At 36.2% G+C, this 20,555-nt stretch overlaps 1 protein-coding gene across 2 annotated transcripts in view; it reads left to right on the forward strand.

Annotated features, from left to right (window-relative positions):
- EDNRA (endothelin receptor type A) overlaps positions 1-20,315 on the forward strand; it is a 32,428-nt gene extending 12,113 nt beyond the window's left edge. Inside the window, exons 4-9 of one of the 2 annotated variants that reach the window (XM_065688290.1) lie at positions 3,913-4,040; positions 10,462-10,660; positions 14,264-14,416; positions 16,465-16,598; positions 16,990-17,098; positions 18,397-20,315. In XM_065688290.1, coding sequence (XP_065544362.1) covers positions 3,913-4,040; positions 10,462-10,660; positions 14,264-14,416; positions 16,465-16,598; positions 16,990-17,098; positions 18,397-18,537 — 864 coding nt within the window. In that variant the 3' untranslated portion in view covers positions 18,538-20,315. The remainder of the gene's footprint in view (positions 1-3,912; positions 4,041-10,461; positions 10,661-14,263; positions 14,417-16,464; positions 16,599-16,989; positions 17,099-18,396) is intronic. The other variant, XM_065688299.1, reaches the window with a different exon arrangement.
- Positions 20,316-20,555: the final 240 nt, after the last annotated feature.

Below are 20,555 nucleotides of genomic sequence, written 5' to 3' on the forward strand. Positions count from 1 at the left end.
AAGAGGTGTACATGCTGGAGCCATGATAAAGCTTCTATGTGAGGAGTAATGAGTTAGTGAACCTTTTCCAAGTACAACACTTTCGTTTTTGAATCTAATATTTGCCTTTTAGTAAGAGAGTTTCACTGTCGCTATAAAGTGCATGTTCATTTCTATTGCTGGGTGTATGCTACAGCCACAGCCATTGCACATATGTGAACAGGTGGCTGTCTTTCTGTTGCCTTTTCAAGTGTGATCTATGATGATTAATCACTTTTGGGACACCGGTTGGCACAAGGGATTGACCAAATTTTGCTAAGTCCTCTTTTCCCTGGCAATGCCATTTATAATGTAGCCTTCACTCAGCAGTGCCTGAAAACTATTCTGATTTTACCCAAGGCAGGAGTCTGGAGCTGAAATTCCACGTGACTACAACTGATTGCAGAATTATCGTGGATTCAGATTGCCTCTTCTTTTTTCAACGGTTTTTCTACAGCCCTGACATAAACTGAAGTCTCATGCAGGAGTTATAGGCAAAAGGCAAAAATATGCCATGCAAGTATCTACCTGGAAACTAATTCTGCTGGGAACTCTCAGTGTATTTCATTCAGCCCATAAATACAGATAAAATCAGACGAACTAACCAACAGCTGGCAGGTAGAATCTCATTACCTTTGTTACTGAAAGTAACTGAAAGTTAAATCACCAGTCCTAGTGATATACCCATTCTCCAGCCTTCTGGCACAAGGGAGATCTGGTTTCACCAAATATGATTGTCCTAAACTGGAATACCATTGCAAAGGTGATCACATTTTTTTCTGCTGTGGTATTGATGGTAAATAAGATACTCAGCTCTCCTTGAAGAGGCAGGAGTTCTCAGTACACCAGAAAACACACAGCAACATACAGTAACAGAACAAGAACAAATGCAAACCACATTTATGTGATATTCTAACACTCTCATGAAATAGGTGACAAACTTTTATTGATCCCATAGCTTATGTTGAGAAATCTCATTTTAATATTCAGCTGAAGAGAAAAAATAATCCAGTAAAAACATAATGCTTAACATAATGCCTTTTTAACACTTCACAGCATTAACACCCTCTTGGCTGAAAGCTATGAATTGCTAAAATGTGTCTTGAAATGCAAGTAACCAAATGACAATATGAATATGGTCTCAGAGAGACATAAGCAACATGTGGTACATATAGCTGCTTCCAGCATTTTTGAGGTATTATTTTGGGGGAAAAAAAGCACGTGTAATTTAGCATTGTGATGAATGACTATGAAAAAGAGGGGAGGTGAAAAAGCCAGATCAGGACTGACTATGAAGAGATGAATTCCTATAAATCTGGCATTCAGTAATAAACATCCTGTATTCTACAGCAAAGTGCTCTGAAAATATTATGTGTGAAAAACCAGAGAGATAACTCCTACTTTAACTGAGATAAATACAGATGTGAACTTTAACTCCCCCTAGTTAAAATCTATAGTGTTAAAGGTAGGGTGTATTAGTGTGTTTCAATTTAACAGTAATTTAAATAGGACATGTTTACTTTGAATACTGCAATTCTGAGCTACAACCAAAATTTGTTTTTCTAATTCTGCACACTCTTACTAGATGAGTGTGTTCCACAGGCCAAGATTCTATTAACAAAATACTCTGGTCCTTGTAGCTGCAAAGATAACTTTCAAAATGTGAACTGACTATAAGCAAAGAAGTCTGCCCAAGTATGAAAATGGCCTGGCAGAACTGATCTGCAAAAAAACTGAACTCTGAAAACAACAATTCAAAATACTGTTGATTTAATCATATTCCAAACAATATAATCCTTGGTCAGTTTTAACTGTAAAAATGTTAAAAATATGTGATTCAAAGGTTGTATTTATCCTTGAAAGAACACAACTAATTCTTGCAAGCTTAATGCAGTGACTTCAGTCCTTACACATTTGTGCAGATGAAAGTATGATTCCTTGTTCTCTCTTTTCCACTTTTTGCTCTTCTCCAGGGACAACCGGACTGTGGCACATCACACACACTGTATCTATTGGAAATGCTTGTGCCACCAGTTTACCTCCATTTCGTGCACTTGAAAATAAAACTGTTGTGAAGTTTAAATCTATTTTAGTTGCATAAAACAGCCCCAGGTCTGCATCCAACTATCTTCAAAAATTCACCAAAATAAGGTTTTAGAATCTTTCGGAAGCTTAGTTTGGCTTATAATTGTTACTCCATAGTGTATAATTTGCTGTCTTTCTCTGAAACAAATAAAAACATTCCCAAATCTAAACAGTACCATCAAAATATTCTGTGTTCTAGCTTTTGTTCAGTAAGGTTTAATATAAATCTTAAAGACTTCACAGTAGTAATAACTAGTTAATTATTTACAAGGGCATGTAGAGATAGGACAAGGGGTAATAGCTTTAAACTGAAAAAGGGTGGATTTAGACTAGATATTAAGAAAAAGTTCTTCCCTGTGAGGGTGGTGAGGCGCTAGCACAGGTTGCCCAGAGAAGCTGTGGCTGCTCCATCCCTAGCAGTGTTCAAGGCCAGGCTGGACAGGGCTTTGAGCAAAATAGTCTAGTGGAAGGTGTCCCTGCCTTTGGCAAGGGGTTGGAACTAGATGAGCTTTAAGGTCCCTTCCAACCCAAACCATTCTGTGATTATATGAATTATCCAGATTTCCAGACATTTTTCTAAGTAATCCAGATTAAATATCCACAATTATTTTTACTGCCCTTAAAAATGTGGCAAAACAGCCAGTAGGATGTTGACAGTTACTTATCTGGCTGAAGAACTTGATATTTTCATTTCAGATCTAATGCTTTAAATTACACAATTGCTTTAACAGAAGTTGATAAGAGCATAAGAACTGCTGGCATATATTACACAAAGAATTTATCTCTTATTCAGTATCCTACACCTTACAAAGGCTCAGTAGCAGAAACTTGGGAAGATTAAAAAAGCAATAGTGCAAGAGTGACTCCTCCCTCTTCTTCTGCAGAAGAACTAATGGTGACTGTAAGATCCTTTTCTTGAGTGAATTCAGATAAGTTAGAGCTTAGTATTTTGTATGGTCTTAATTTCTCACTTATTTACTTTCACTGAATGTAATCTGTAAAAGGAGATCTTCTGTGACTGCAGTCAGTTGTAGCTTTTACTATCCTGAAAATTTGGTATCCTGTATTTTGAATGTATAGTTGCTCAAAGCTTTAACAGTTACAGATGTAAAGACTACTGTTTCTGTGCTAATCATTCACATCTATTCGCATAAATCAACACATTCATATTTGTTATATAGATGCCTCCCTGGGTATACTAACCTAAACCCAGTCACTCATGTGTTTCCTAAATGGATGCTTTTCTATTGCCTTGTAGTACAGGCCAGATGTACCTGTGATGCTAGTCCTTTAAAACATAATATGGAACAAATTATGTATGTACAATATTTTCTCCACACACTCAAGGATCTGGCAGTGAATACTGTCACGTGTTACACAGTGGCACATTTACAATGACAAGAATCTACTTGTATGCAGCATGAGAATTTAGCTCTGAGGTATTTCATTATAAACTGTGAGTTATGCTTGTACTGCTTGGTTCTGGGCTATGGTAATCGCAACTGTTTATGACAGGCTTGAGTTAGACTTTTATTATTCTGTACTGGTGACTGAAGCACAATAATAAAAGATTTTTAACAATGCAAGCTGTGACTAGAACAGTACAAAGTCAACACCTAAGCTTAAACTTTTGCCCTCTTGTGCTTCTATAGTAGCAATTTCTTCTCAGATTCACAGAACTAAGGATATTCTTGAGGTATGGAGAATTCATCAAGGTTACAATGGCTGTGGCTAAGAAAAGAAATAATTACAGTTGTTACATACTTGATAAGTTACAAATATTCTGATTATTTTATATCTTCTCTTTAGCTCCTTGCTCAGAAATGGCCTTTTGGAGATTCTGAATTTGGACAGTTTCTTTGCAAATTCCTGCCCTTTATACAGAAGGCATCGGTGGGAATCACAGTGCTTAACCTCTGTGCCCTTAGTGTGGACAGGTACAGTATGATTTACCCTTTTGACAGACACTGTTCTTGCCCTTGCAGTTTTCCTAAAACTGGGAGCACTCAGTATAGTCTTCTTAGCAGGCAGACAGTACAGATGTAATTTACATGCTGTTTTTTGTTATCCTGGCTATAACAACGCACCATATCTGCAGCTCAAAGTATAAATGAAGCCATTGGACTAATTATCTTTACATTCTTTTAAAAGTATTTAAAAGCTCTAGTAAAGCATCATTTCAATTTCCTTTACTAGACAAAAATTTATTGGGATTTGACGCAGTATTCAGATTTCTTTCTTTCATATGACCTCATGTTCTGTATTTGAACGGGATCATAATCTTCAGTGTTAAAAATACCTTTTTCAACTTACTGCCTATGGACCATAAATACAGTGTTTATTTTGATAACTTTTATAACTAATTGAATTTTATTGAAAAACATGTTGGAAACTTGCTTTGATAGTTTGAAAATTAATTCCTCTGTTAAAAGTGCTCAGGAAGATTCATAAACTCTTTGAGAGAGCAATAACTAAGATACTTTGGAACATTATTCTTTTATGCTTTCTTTCTTCATACTTATAAAGCAATAGCAGATGATGACTTCACTTCTGTAAAAGCTATTATTATAGGCCTTGAATTTACTTGATCATGTTCTAGTCCAAAATATCAGTAATTCTGATACAGAAAGATATTGATAAATAAAATGCATTACATATATTAGTACAGTGATGCAACAGTAAAAGAAACTTTAAAATTAATCTTGGTTTGGCTTTACATAACAAGTTGATGTACAACATTTGCAATAGATGAGTAACTTAGTATCATCCATACATAAGATACATTAAGATGCATTAGTACTGATCAGCTGAAGCCAGAAACAAAAAATGGAACACAGACAAGCATTCTACTTACAGTTTGGAGTCCGAGAACTATAAAAAGAATCCTATTTCTCAAACAATATCTGCCTGTCATAAAATACAATCCCATGGACTGCTCTAAGGAATAAATCATATGAAACAGTGAGTTTGTTAGGTAAGTTCTGACCAATGCAGTTTCACTAGATTTATTCCTACTGTTACATGCCTTTTCAAAAATTGGAAGTAACTCAGCTGAAGCTACCTCTTTATATTTGATTATATATTTTTTTACAAGCACTGATTTGTTAATCCTCACAGTAATCAATCAAAGGTTTTTGCCATTTGAATGAAGTCTTCTATGGGATCAGACTCAGAGTATTTAATTTCCTACCCCAGTTTAATACCCTTTGCCAAAGACATATGCTTTATTATCTGGTACTACTCTAGTAAATATCAGTGTTAGAAACCAGACATACACAGCCAGATTCTAGTACTGACTAACATGAAGTGAATCTAGGTTAAATCACCATGAAATCATGATCTAAGAGCACCTTCAACAAGTTAAGTTGTGCACTGGGAGTGGCGTGGTCATATTAATACAAAATTCTACATCAGCTAATGTTTGCTTTTTATTATGGAAAATTAGTAAATATGGAATTGTGTGCTGTTGCAGCTGGACTGATTCTGGTCTACATATGAGTAATTTTTTTCTTCAAAAAGTTCCTGAAAACTCATTGAGAATCTCATTATAATTATTTTACATATTTATATAGATTATATATTTTATAAATTATAATAATTTATAATCTCATTTATAGTCATTTTGGGTGTCTGTAATGGAATTGCAGTCTACAAGGTAGAACATAAGAGTAAATTGGTACAATGAATTCAGAGCTCCATAACTGTTGACTCTCTGTCCATCTTTCAGACTACAGCTTTAATTAAGAACAGGACTAATTTTTTTCCTACAAGGACTGTTCTCTTTGCAAACTATGACCTGTTGTGAAACTTCACTCATTACTACTGCTGCAGGCACAAAGTGACTTGCACTGACAGAGTATTAACATTTAACCGTGCATGCCCAAGGGGAAGAATGCTCACTCACAAGTGGAGAGGGTCTTAAGAGGCTGAAACAAAACACCAAACCAGCCATTCACCCTTCAGAGAACCTCACATTTGTTTCAGATGCCTCCCAGGCATTTTTAAACTCTAGGTCATGATGGTGACCATAGTCTGACTCTTTCTAAACAGTGTCTGACTGTGACTAAGAGGAAGGATATTTCCCTTCCTGAGCTTTTACGCTTACATCTCAAGCATAATGATTTTTATGAAGAAATGGTTTTAAGAAGATTGAAGAAACTGATCTAATTTAATATGTTTATACCCTCTTCTTGCTTCCTCTGCATACCAGATTGCATAGAACATTAATCTCAGGGTAGATACTTTCATCTGGCCCAACTTCCAGTAAGTGTACTAGATAGTCAAGGTTTTAGCTCTAAAACAATGCTCTAAGAGCTTTACTGAATTAAGAACTGTGCAATCAACACCCTGCTGGCTATATCTAAACTGAACAAAACCTCTAATCTCTCACAACAAGAAGAATAGATTGGTATCAGCAACAGTAGTGTCATTTAAGAACTGTTCTGACCCTAATCTTGACAACTGCTTCTTATATCCTTGATTACATCTCTTATCTTTTCTATATTGCTTTTCCCTCTTATAAAGTGCCAATGATACTTGCAGAACAGACATATGTTATACTACTGACCTATTTGAACAACTAATTTTCTGATGCAGTCAAAACAAATAGGGAAACAAAAGCACCTACTCTTATAGACAGCAGCAAGGAGGACTGACAGTCCACAGCCAAGCTGTAGCCCATAATTTAATTTTCATACACTCTTCGATTTCACTTCATAAGGTCCAAAATAAATTTTCTTTTTAAATTCTGATTAGATGCTACTATGGTGAAATTCACCCTAACTGTTCCAAAAACTAATTTGGGACACAGCAAAAAAACCCAACCTTTCTGCGCTAATGCTGTAAGTCTAACTAGAGTTCTAGAATTACTCTTTACCAAAGAATAATGAAATCATGGAGAGGGTGTAGAAAAGCATCAGAAATTATTCAGTAGCCTTGCATATCTCAATTTTTTGCTTATCAAATGATACTTAAAAAGCTAATTAAATATAATATCCAAGTACTGAAATACAGATGGTTCAACAGATATCCATGGGGTCTTTAGCTTAGCAAAGAAAGATATAATAAGAACACATAGAACGAGGTTTCAAACAGACAAATTTGAAATGAAAGTAAGGTACACATTTTTAACAGTGAGAGTGATTAACTATAAGAAGAAACCACCAGGGAAGTGTGAGGGTGTCCTGCTCTCAGATCCAGCAAGGATGTCCTTCTGAAAGAAATGCTTTAAGCAAGTTATAAATAGATAGGAGTACAAAACATTTAACTGTATGTATGTGTATTTCATGATGAAATGATCCCCTGTTCTTACATACTTTGCACCTATAAATGTAAGTAGAATGAGGGACTGCAGAGTGTATGAAAAGCAAGTTGGAATACACAGCTAAGAACGGAAGAGGGAGAATTAAAAAACAAGAGAGAGTAACTGAAGGGCATGATATAATGAAGTTGACAGCACATGCATCAACAGTAGAAAGTGAAAAGGGGATCAATAAGAGAATCATAGAATCATAGAATGGTTTGGGTTCTAAGGGACCTTAAAGATCATCTACTTCCAAACCCCTTCCATGGGCAGCAACACCTTCCGCTGACGAGGTTGCTCAAAGCAACCCCTCCAACCTGATCACACCATTAAATGGAGAAAAGGAAATGACTTGGAAAAGAACTGAATATTTTAACCAAGGTTGGAGACAAAAGGGAAACAAAAAAGAAACAAGTAAAACAAAACACACACACAGAGATTTTAGATTGGGAAATTAATTGTAATGCGTGATGCTTGTGTTTTATGTCAGTTCCCTGGCAAACATCCTGTATTTTCTAAGTATGAGGGAAATAAACCCTGCAGTATTTTCCCACTCTTAATTATGGGAGGTTTGCGGCGAGACAAAGATCCTATATTTTACATAACTCATAGAACACCGACTTGAAAAATTATACTACCACTGTTTTTCAAATCACTCTTAGAGCAGTGAGTAAAGAGACTAAGTAATTGTAGGTTAATATGCATTCAGCAAATTTTGCTCTAATTACTGAGCTTCTTATGCTTTAGCTGAAACCATTCATAAAATTCTTCAGCCAATAATTTCTTACCTGATGATAGTTACGTGAATTGTGAACTGAAAAAAGGGCTAATAAAATACATACAGGACCTGAATCCTTACTGCTGTGCATACTGATCTTTTTATGTGCAAGCCAGCTGTAAGCCAGAAATGCAAGAAAGGAGAGAAATGGATTCACAATTTACAAGCCATTTGTTGTCAGTTACGTAGTTACACAGGTGACACAACACAATCTACATTTTTTAGTTGAAAAATATCTAGTCTACAGGCTCCTATTTGCTAAGAACATTATTCAGTCAAGGATGAGATTGTACCCTGTGCCTTGTGCAGCTGATGGGACCGATTGTAAAATTGCCAGTCAGGAGAAAGTAAACTTCAAATTGATTATTAAGTTTGCAAAGTTCACAAATATATGTATGAAAGGTTATGTTTCTGTGAATATTCCATCTAGCCATTAAAGCCAAAATTTGATATTTGGTAAGATGAAGTATGTGAGGATTATAAATTATTTAATATTAATTTTGAATTTTAATATTTATAAATATGTGTGAGAAGATATGATGCTGAACATTACTTTCTCAATTATCTCAGTATAGTTTATTCGTTTCGATGCTATCAGAATTCCAGTCTTGTAGACCTCTTCTCCATGAGTGAACCACTTTCTCCCGCCTTTTTGATATTCTTTTGATATTCTTCTTTGAAGATAAGGATGCTTTTAAAAGATTATTTTATTTTTAATCTGGAGGTCCAAAATGTAGTTTGCTTTAGTATGTTCAAAATCTTCGTACATACATACAGTACAGTGATGTACTGAGAACATGTCCATAGTACACCTGTGATATGGTTCCTTACAATTTATAATTGCCTCAGTGACTTCTTATTCTGACATGTTTTAAAGCAGACAAGAAACCTTTCTTGATTTTTTTTTTTCTCCTCAACTTAAGAAGATTATTTGATGAATGGATGTCATGATATATCCATGTAGCACTGTAATTCCAAATGGGAAGTTGCTATCATTTGGGGGAAGTAAAATAAGCATTTTAGAAACTGATTCATCACTAGTGACAGAAAGTTCTCCAGCATGCATATGAGATTATTACAGCATCAAAAATATTTGTCCTTTCCATCATTTTTAGATAGCAGTGTCTGCTAAATTGTTGGGAATGCTAAGCAACTCAATCACTGCAGTTATTGCTAGACAGCAGTTAAGCCTGCTACTGAAAATGTTATTTAGGACTGGTTTGTACTTTGTGTTGTATACCAATCAGTCTTCTCCAAACAATTTTTGAACCTTTTGACAAGAGTTGACAAAGAGGTTGATGTCTCAAAGATAATAAATTTCTACAAGTTCCATGAAAACTGGCAGACAAGTAGTTCTTGTTTCCTGAAAGGCAGAAAGGCTGCAGCCTGGTAACGAGAATACTCCAGCACTGAAGGGACAGAGAACATGAACAGAGGAAGAATAAAAGAGAGAAATGTATGGGCTGTATTTGAAACTTCTTCAAGTGTTCCCACCTTTTATCAAGATTACAGTTATGAGATGCATACATATAGGAAAGCAGGTTTAAATAATTCCACTTTTTCACAGAGAAACTTGCTATCTAAGGGATAAAGTAGTGGGAAAATATATTGAGTTTGCCATCTACAGAATTCTTAGCTGTTCACTTCAGTTTCTTATCGAAAGGTGATGCAGAGGCTGAGACAGCTGTCAGACAGTCCTAACTAGCACTCAGTTGTAGCCTAATAGAAATACAGAATGTGCTGTGTAAAACCAGTATTTTTAACATTGAAGTGTAAATAGAACAAAAGCATTTTCATTTCATGAAGAGTATTTTCACAGTATTCATTGCACGGAAGCTGACAACTTCAATCTAGATAGCACTGCTGTTACAGCTGAGGTAGCTGAAGGAGATAGCTGGTCTGTATATATTAGAATGAGTTACGTGCCTGGAAGCTTGTTTTCTTTTATTACATCAGTTGATCTAGTAAAAGATATAATCTGTCTTCACAAACCTTGCCTACCTTAATTAGAAATCATTAGTGTAGTCCACATAGAAGAATTCCATGGAATCCTGTGCAGAACAGTTCCAGCTATCACTCTGCCATCCACCCCTTGATGTGCTCTGCTGTGTCCTAGGTGGCTTGATACCTGGCAGAGCTCCTGGAAGAGCCAGAAAAAATAAGCAATACAAGTCTAAGATGTCGGCTTTAGGATTCTACTTAATATATAAAATTAAACCAAGATCTTTGAATTTAAAGAAGAAACTGAAGGTTGTAAACTTATGCCTGTGTCTTTCAGGTACAGAGCAGTTGCATCCTGGAGCCGTGTTCAGGGAATTGGAATCCCTATGATCACTGCTATTGAAATTTTCTCCATTTGGCTTCTGTCCTTCATACTGGCTATACCAGAAGCAATTGGTTTTGCTGTGGTACCTTTCAGATACAAGGATGAAGGTTATGTTACCTGCATGCTCAACCCTACAAATAGTTTTATGTTGGTAAGTAACATTCATTCTTACTGTTTTGGAATCCAGAATGTATAGGTTAGATACTGGATTATAATATACTTTGTTCATCTATTAAGGTACAAAATGTATTCTAATGTGTATTGGTGCAAAGAGCATCCTTCAATTACAGTGACCTGATTTTCAGCTACAGATATTAAGTGGGACTTTACAACATTTTCATTTCCTCACTACTGAGGATTTTTAATACAGAATTTTGCAGTTCAGGCTTGCTTAAAGTACAGTCAAGAGACGTACCATGGTAGCCAGAGCCTTGGAAAGTATTGTTTCCAGGTAAACCACCTTGGAGCTTGTAAATGTCAAACCCCATGTTTTACCATGATTAGTCATCCTTTTGCATGCAGTAGGCAGCTCTTCTGGCAGACAAAGAAGAGGGTGGGGCCATCCCCTAGCATAACTCTTCCTGTTCTATACACACTTACAAAATCAAACAGAGAATAATCCCTTTATTTACAAAAAATTACAACTACATATCTGTCAGACTCACATCTCCAACCTAGGTAGCTTGGGCACCGTTAGCTGTCATCTAGATAGAGCAACTAAAGAGCAAGAGAAGTACCTGAGAAACACCAGGCTTCTTTAGCACATTTTATAGCCTTCATAGTGCTACTGCAGCTTACCAGTTGCCAATACCCACATTAGCTTGTTCAAAGGAAGTTAGGTGAGTAGTCACTACAGAATTAACGTATCTTTACTGCATAGGGGGATAGTGATTTTCCTCCTGAGCTTACACTGAGAAAACAGGAAAGTGGTCTCTTAGTTTTTCCTTTGTGAACCCAAAGAAAAGCCAGCCACCTTTCACTCAGTAATAAAGAAAAGTAATCTGTTTTGTTTCAGAGAAGGCAGAGAGTGCAAATTCTTTAGTTTTGAGGGAAACTCCTTTTTTTTTTTTTTTTGAATGACTAGCACTTCTCCTTTTACTGGGTCAGAACATGGCCTGGGCTAGGATAGGGAAGGATAGGGCAAAATGGAAGCAGGAAATTTAGAAAGTAAAAAGTACGGATGGTGTTTTTCAGAGGAACATCTCAAACTTTGGTAGGGTTACACAGACTGCAGGGATGGCAGCAACAGCAAGAGAAAATTGGAAGAGAAAACAAAAGGAATTCCCTAATGGAAATAATTAATGCAGATGGAGACAGAGTGGAGTTGCCCAGAACTTCCCATATCTTTGTTTCTAAACTCTTCAGACTATATGACTGTAGATACTTTAGTTCCAAGAATATGATTTATGAAACGCATACTGCATCAAATTTCCTTTTTGTAATGCTGTTTTTCTCTACAAATGTGCCTGGACAATCTTCACTTCTCTCTCTAATAAAAAATATTTTTCTCTTCTCTCTTCTCCAAACTCTACAGTTCTGGTCTCCAATAGGCATACTAACTTTAATTATTGTTCTGTTCTTAATGTGGTAAGTAGAATAGCTTGTTTTGTTCTATTAGTAAGAATTAGTATCTTACTTTCTCAGTATAATTCAAAAGCTCCAAATCTCCCCATACCAGTTTGCTTTTCAGGGAAACAAACCAGCATTTATGTCCAAGCTGACAGTAAATGTTGGATGGGTTGGTCAAAACAGAGTGTCGCATTTCAAGGCATTGCAAGCAAGTGTAATCGGAACATTAAAATGGAAATACCACTTTAACCTTAACTATAGTATTTACTACCACAAACACCACAATAAACAATTGCTAAACTTTGGGAAGTATTTATGATTAACTTTTTTCTTGTTTAATAGGAGCTTTATTCATGTTTAGAGCTATCCTTGAAAGACTTAAAAGATTCATGCTAGACCATGATTCCCAAGAGGCTGAGTGCACTAGGAAACTTGTTTAAAACGCACATTTCCTGTAGAAAATCAGTTCCATGTGGGCTTTCAAGACAAACAAAAGAATGTCTACTTCTCTTAAATCAACCCAATTTCATGCTTTGATGTAAGCTTTGTGAAACTCAGATTCCGCAATTAATCATTTACAGACATTTTCATGTAGGTTTTATACACAGTATGCATTTTGTTGTGCTGCCCAACCAACATGATTCTAGGCTGACTTGGAGGAATCTGCCATGGAAAAGATAATTGTCTCCATGTATTTGTAATCCTTTTCTCCGCAGAAGGAGTTGTAATTAGATTTCCCCTCAGTACAAACTCTTCAAATATGAGGCATATTGTTTTCTGGTTTTCTCCTGGCAGAATCACTGTTCCCACTGGGGAAAATTCTGCCCCAAGGAGAGTGCAACTATGCAGCAAACGATAGCCCCTCCTCACACATGGATGAGGCTAATGCTAAGGAGGAAACAAGCTAATCAAGACAGTTCAGAATGTCCTGTGAGGTGGGGTTTTGGGACTAGATACCAGCAGCATACTCTAAACCAGCAAGCTGTGTAAGCAGCTAACTTTGTTGAGGCAGAGGGAGAAAAATCAAAAGCCTTCCCTTTTTCTTAGCAAGTCAACTTTCTTGTGTAACTACAGCAGATTAAAAAAAATAATATTATTAAATATTAGCCTGTTAATTGTACCCACTTTTTTAATCTTTCAGAATACCATTCATCTTTAAATGTAAACAAGATGTCAAAAGCTTGGGTTTTACAAACAGGATTCATATAATCCTCAGCTACTAGCATTTTGACATTTGGTGTGGGAACAGTGATGTACAAGAGCACATCCTCTAGGAATAAACAAGCTAGGGGAAAGAGTATGAGAAAGTAGGTTCCCTTTTACACACATCCATCTCAGTGACTAATAACATTGAGACAGGAAGTATTTAAAATGTCATATTTCAGTGCACACTTTGGCCAAGCATAGAAGTTAAAACCCAAGATACAATATTTTCTCAAGTCTGAAAATATAATCATTTACAGGAAAGAGTAATGTTAAATGTTTCATTAAATGTAGTATTTGCTATAATACATAAATATACTAACTTGAACCACATCTTAAATCACAGCTAACACTTCAAAGTACACAGCAAACTACCGCTTCTTTATCAAGTCCTGTCACAAAAGGCAAATGGTATGCATGGCAGGAAAAGGGTTAAAAGTAACTGTACTACTAGAAGCCATCCCATCCTAAGCTTTGCATATATCAGACAACACTTATGAAGTGGCTCCTGTCTGCTCAGTACATAAGCAAACCAACTACCAATCTTTTCACTGATAACAAAAGGTGATTAAACCTACAAGACATTCTGAATTTTCCTTTTTTGGAATCAGGACAGAAGCCATAGAGGTAAATGGCATTTCCTGAGACAGGCTTTTAGTAAGATTTGTTATCTCAAACTGACACTTTATGTTTTGGCATGTCTTTTTCATGAAACTGGATTCATGAAACTGGAGTGTAAATGTTCAGAAAACACAAACAAAATTCATTCGAACCCGTTACAGATCGCAACAAAGGTTGCAAGGCAGGCTATCTGTGAGGCAAAATAAGTATTTACACTGCCACAGTAAGAATGTTACATACATAATTTGTGTTGTTTACCAATAGACCAGTGTACCCACTGTCACTCATTCCAGGACCTTTCTGTGGTACTTTCCATTGAATCATAAGAAAATATCTTCTCTTTTCTTTACCTTATCTACAGTTTTACAAAGACGCAAAGGATTGGTGGCTGTTTGGTTTCTATTTCTGCATGCCGCTGGCGTGTACTGCCATCTTTTATACACTAATGACTTGTGAAATGTTAAACAGAAGAAACAGCAACTTGAGAATTGCTCTCAGTGAACACCTTAAGCAGGTAAATATCAGGGATGCCAATGTTTGAAAACAGTGTTCTCTCTTCGGGTTAGCCTAGAAATGGTTCAAAGTGAATTTGAATACAGTAAATTACAGAAAGTGAGGATGTAGGTTATTTCTGATGTTAAGGTATTTATTTAAATCCCAAAATACAAGACTAAATCATAGCGTACGGAAGTACCGCAGACCACACGCTTGGGAAACTAGCCAGTTTCTTTTCTTAAGAATGTATGACAGTTGTGCTCTCCTGCACTTTAACCTCAAATCACTACTGGCTAAACGCTTTGAAATGTAGCTGCAAAGATTTGCCAAAAAAAGATGTTTCTTTTTATTCAAAAAGATATGATTCTATGGGTCCTCCCTACTTTTTTTACACTTTGATATGCAACTTTAGTTTCATATAAAAAGCAATTATTGAATAACCTGGTTTAAAACAGAATGGATTTTTTTTTCAGGGTTATTGTATTGTTGTAGTACCACTGCTGTAGCTGTTTGCACAGAGCAACGGGAGAATAGTACAAGCAAATGATCATAGAGTGAAGTCACTCACAGAACCATCAGATCTCACTTTGCTGTTTTTCCAACGCTGTCTGATGTTTAATTCTGAACTGAAATTTTAAAAACAATCTGTATCTTTCCCCCTGTGTTAATGTCAGCCCTTCAAACGCCACTGTTTATTTCACATTCCACATGTGAACTCCTGAAGCAGTTCCCTCAGTAGCAGAGTGAGGTTTCTCCACTGCTGGTTCATTCCAGATCAAGGAAGATGGGAAAATCCTCCCCTCGTAGGGCCCCAGGGCCTCCACCACAGTCTGTCCGAGGGCCACACACAAGCTACTCCACCCATTAGAACTAGAATGGTATGTACAGGGTGGGTGCGGGAAGCCACCCTCCAGCTTTCCCATGCTTACCTGCAGTGCCCATCAAGCTACTCAGAGTGTATGCCACATTTACCAATGTTTGTCTTTTTAACTATTGCCTTTTTCTCTTCTTTCTTCCTTCCGTACCTACAGCCTTGTCCACATTAATGTCCTTTTCATATTTTGGTAAAAATGGCTATTACAAGCAAAAAGAAACAGTCATATTCAAGTCCTAACACAGCTTACCGTAATCACACATTTGACTCTATTTAATGACAAAGCCTTGTGATGCTTATTATTGTTACATCATAGTGGCAGTTTTAGAAGTAGTATTCTTACTCCTTCATATGCTTCTTATCAAATCCATGCCTACCAAACACCACTGGTATGCATTGTCAGAAATCCACCAAAACATTTATAAATCTCTACAGCCATATAAAATACACATTAAATTGAAATGATTTCCTGACTAAGTATTATGAGATTAAGTTGTAATACAGACATTTTTGAAATTTTGTTTGTAGAGGAACTATGTACTTAAGAACATCCAGATCACATAGGAAAATTAATATATTGTGCTGTATCCCTTTATGTAACTTGATGCATCCTAAATGTTAAATAATACATTGGGCAGAATTTGACATCCTCACTAGGTATGTGGTTGAATGGAACTTTTATTGCCAATTGATATAGATGCCTTGAGTTTACAGATTGCCCCACAACAAGAATTAGGTGCAAGTGGTTTATGAAGCAGGTGTGATCTCAGTTTCCCTCATATATGAAAAAGTTTTCTTGCTGATTATGCATGTTTCTGAAGAAAGAAGTTTATCTGAGGGGTTGCCAGAAAACTAATCCAGTGTAGAGGAATGAGAAAGGCTGGGGAAGTAATCAAGTTAATCAAGAAAATCAAGGATTTTCCTTGGCTGATGTAGACAATGCCCTGGCAATGACCTGTGTGCTCCAGCTGCTCCAGTCCCAGTGGTGAGCAGGTTCTATTGAGGATGACCAGAATTAAGAACATGACAAGCCCCAGAAAAAAAAACAGTTAAGGGACATCAGGTAGTCTGGAAACTGCCCTTTGGGAATCTTTGCATGCTTTATTTAGATTACTTTGCTGCCAACATCACTATACTACATTCACCTACCAATATGAATTAGGTACTCAGTCATAAATATCTTCTTTTTCTAGCGTCGAGAAGTTGCAAAAACCGTTTTCTGTTTAGTAGTGATTTTTGCTCTTTGCTGGTTCCCTCTCCACTTGAGCCGAATTTTGAAGAAAATGGTATACAATGAAAAAGACCCCGGCAGATGTGAACTGCTCAGGTACTTCATTTTCTATGCCAATCTATTGTTTATACTGAAAAAAAACTACAATGCTGCACACTTGGAGTTTATGTGAGAAATATCATTGTGCATGCAACTGGTGTTAGAAGAGCAAACACTTTATTCCTTTTCAGCTGCATCCCGTTTCAGAGGTTTCAGTTTTAATAGAGTAGCATAATTTCAGTAAATGTTGTCTGTTACCATTGTAATCACTGTCTTCTGGCTTTTGTGAATTTCTGTGAGACAGGTTGTTATAGACCTGACATGGTACAAGATTAGATTGAGGGAGTTAGGTGAGAGAGAATTAGTTTCTCTGACAGAAGAGATTATAACCACAAAAAGCACAGTATATGAACAGTTTAAATGTTTTGCTTTCTCTTTTGTTGCTTAGTTTCTTGCTGCCATTGGATTATATCAGCATCAACCTGGCAACCATGAACTCTTGCATAAACCCAATAGCTCTGTATTTTGTGAGCAAGAAGTTTAAAAACTGTTTCCAGGTAAGATATTCTTGATAAGATTGTATGTCCAGTTAATGAACTGTATTAAATTACTTAGTTATTATCTATTTTAGCCATTGGGAGAAGAGGCAAGCAAAGGAATGAAGGATTATAAATTGCCTAGTTTACCAACTAGCAGCTCACATAACACACATACCAAACTGAAAACGGAACTATCCACTTTATCTGAAATACTAAGCCAGTAAATAAGATTGACACAGTCCTCATGTGTAAACATATAAACTGAGGTAGACATGCTCTTGTAAGTACTATTTATCTGCAAGTGACATGTTCATGAAATAGAATTTGGCTGATTACCTGTTTCCCGCTCAAGATGAGGACAGCACATACATAGGACACCATGCTGCTTGCAGTTAAACAATCTGAAACAACTAAGATTTTCAGGCTTGAATACCAAAACAGGCACCTGAGTTGATTTTGGCAGTTTAATAGGCATTATGGGTTTTTTTCCAGCTCCTACACATGAAAACACATTTTAAGGCCAAAAGAATTTCCTTGTGACAATGTGCCTATGCAAGTCCCCATTCACCTAATAAAGACAATACAGAAATAAAGAAAATGAGACTATATAGTGGTAAATAAAGTAACGAAATGGAAAACAAAGATTGAAATAGCTTTATCTGCAAAGAAAACTAAAACAACAGAACTGTACCACTAAACTTTTAGTCTGCAAATAGGCAACTCAAGCTACTGAAAAAATTGTAATAAATTATTAGAATAGCGAATAACTGTTTGACTGTAGCCTGCTCTGACTTGCAAACTATTCTAAGAGAGCTTTATTTCATGATAAATAATAAGTCAGCTCTGCTTTTTACAGTCCCCTACTTCATTTGGGAACTGTGGAGAGGATAATATACCTGAAGTTGTCCTCAGGTGGAAGGGAGAAGTAACAGCGGATACTACCAGGCTGCTTCTCATATCATTAGTTCATTCTTCCCATTTGTCCTTCCAAATAAAATTACTATCCAACAACTCTAATTAAAGAATTTTCAGTTATTATTTAACTCTTCCCAGCTTCTCATCATGGCTTACTCTTTCCCTTCTAGTATCAAGATCATTAATTCAGGCAATCTTTCCACAGACCAGGCTTAATTTGCTGCATTCATGATGTTTAATAGCAAGAATTGTTGGCATCCTAGGATAAAAAATTTGTCTGAGTGCAGCTATCACTCCCTTCAGCTAGAATGGTCTGTTCACTTCTGAATTAAAAATATGGCTGCCAGTCTGCACAGTTGATAGGTTTGTGTTAACCTTTTATCTCTTTTTTTCATTTCCAGTCATGTCTTTGCTGTTGCTGCTCCCAGTCTAAGAGTCTAGTGACTTCAGTGCCCATGAATGGAACAAGTATTCAGTGGAAAAATCAAGAACTAAACAATCATAATACAGATCGAAGCAGCCATAAAGACAGCATAAACTGAGAATTAAGGACTCTGAGACCACTTCAGAATCAAACAGGAAAAAAAAAGTCACAACAAAGCTATTTCAAGAGGAAACCCAGTGACTGTTCCATAATCAGTTCAGACATGTGCACTCATACCTAATTCTAGAGGTGACTGAGTAGATTGACTGACTATAACTGTGATGTTCTGTGAACTGAAATCCACTGGATGGTAACTGTCTCTGAAAAGGATATTGATGTTATTATGACACAAAAAACTGACTTGAACTACACAGTGGTTTGCTCTTCTGAACAAAGCAGGATCTGTCCAGTGCCTGTGACTGGTAACAATACAATCTTTTCACCTGATTGTCACCTAGAATCTATCTGTCTGGAATTTTTCAGAAGATATCATAATGGAATCTGCCTGTGGCTATATTTCTCTCTGCCCATTTGTCTTTTAATTTTTATTTGTGTGCTGGATGTATGCCGTGCACCAGTATGTTTTGCATGTTGTTGTTGTTCTTTTTCAGGTTTATGTTGGAAAATGTTTTGGTCCAAAACAGTATTTTATTTACTTATGTTACAGTGGGTCAGGACATTAGCTGGGCAGTTCGCATTTGTAGCACTTCAGTACTGAAAAATAGGAAGAGAACATTTAAACTAGCATAACATTTGGCACTTAAGCACAGATTAATACCAAAAAAAAAGAGGTATTAATAATACAGTACTATACGGTGTTATTTATTCTAATGCTCTATACAAAATAAACATAATGTATACCAGCAAAAAGAATGAAAGATGCCCATAGAGGGGCACCTTAAAACGTGTTTTTAATTAACCTACCATGTTAATTCTTAAACTATATGTACCTATTAATCTATTTAGGCTATAGCTGCATTAAATCTCAGTTGAAATGAGTGTCAGTGGAACACAGTGAAACATTACAGCTATCCAAAGAGTTCTGACAATATGCTTAGTATCATAACAACTCTGCACAACACTACTTACACATTGTGAACATGAGGTTGCAGTCATAGTGAGTGCAGAACTGTGGAAGTCTGTAACAGTTGGATGTGGACATTTTGTGCCTTATGCTTACAAAGGTCTTTGCCTTACTCTCACAACGTTCAAAGATTTTAATGGGGTTTGATAGTTTATTAGCATTGTTAACCATACAAATGCTATGAATAATATATAGAAAATATTGCTTGCATACACGTAAACTGGTGATTTACATATTATGTCCATCCATTATGGCTACATGGCAAGAGATTCCTTGTTTGGCTATAGAAAATTTTAATAGGTAGCCTTTCATTGAGTAGTGGAACTAAATAGCGTGGTGTCGTATATGAGAAGCCTCACACACAAATCTTCTTGGAAATTTGTAGCATCTGTTGGGCCAGGCTAAGAAGCAGTAATTAGAATGCCACAATTTTGTAAACATCCAATGAATTTCAAGTGAAAGATACAATCCCGTGTATTTTTATTTATGAGGTCAAAATGCTAGTGCCTACAGTGACTTCTGCTGCACAAGTTTCCCAAATGTTTACATTCACACAGATCTTCTAAAATATATTAAAAAAAAAAGTTCTTGAAATTGGTTAATGTATTTTTGTGTGTTTGTCTCTGTGACATATACGTGTGTATAAAAACATACAAATTTATGTTCATGTGTTATAAACCTAAATACAGTCTTCTGTCAGTACTCTGTAGTAGTGCCTAAGAACATGCTATTGAATGAGACTTGGGTGAATTTTGTTCAAAACATTTCATCCTCAAACTGTGTCAAAACTCATAGTAAATGACTAACAATGATTTCTGTTGAGAAGGTCGAATTACTGAGTCTGTTTACATCCTGACACCTTCACTGCCCTTTGACAGAATCAGTTGGGCAGATGATAAAGGTAAAGAGAAAACAGATATGAGGAATGAATTTTAGTTGTAAAATGCCCCTTCCTTATTTCAAAGCAGGAAAAAAGTTTTATGTGCATTCCCCTCTTCTATTTATCTGACAGATGAACAAAAAATTCACACTATACCACCAAATCAATAACC

The sequence above is a fragment of the Lathamus discolor genome, chromosome 1, assembly GCF_037157495.1.
Source record: "Lathamus discolor isolate bLatDis1 chromosome 1, bLatDis1.hap1, whole genome shotgun sequence".
NCBI lineage: Eukaryota > Metazoa > Chordata > Aves > Psittaciformes > Psittacidae > Lathamus > Lathamus discolor.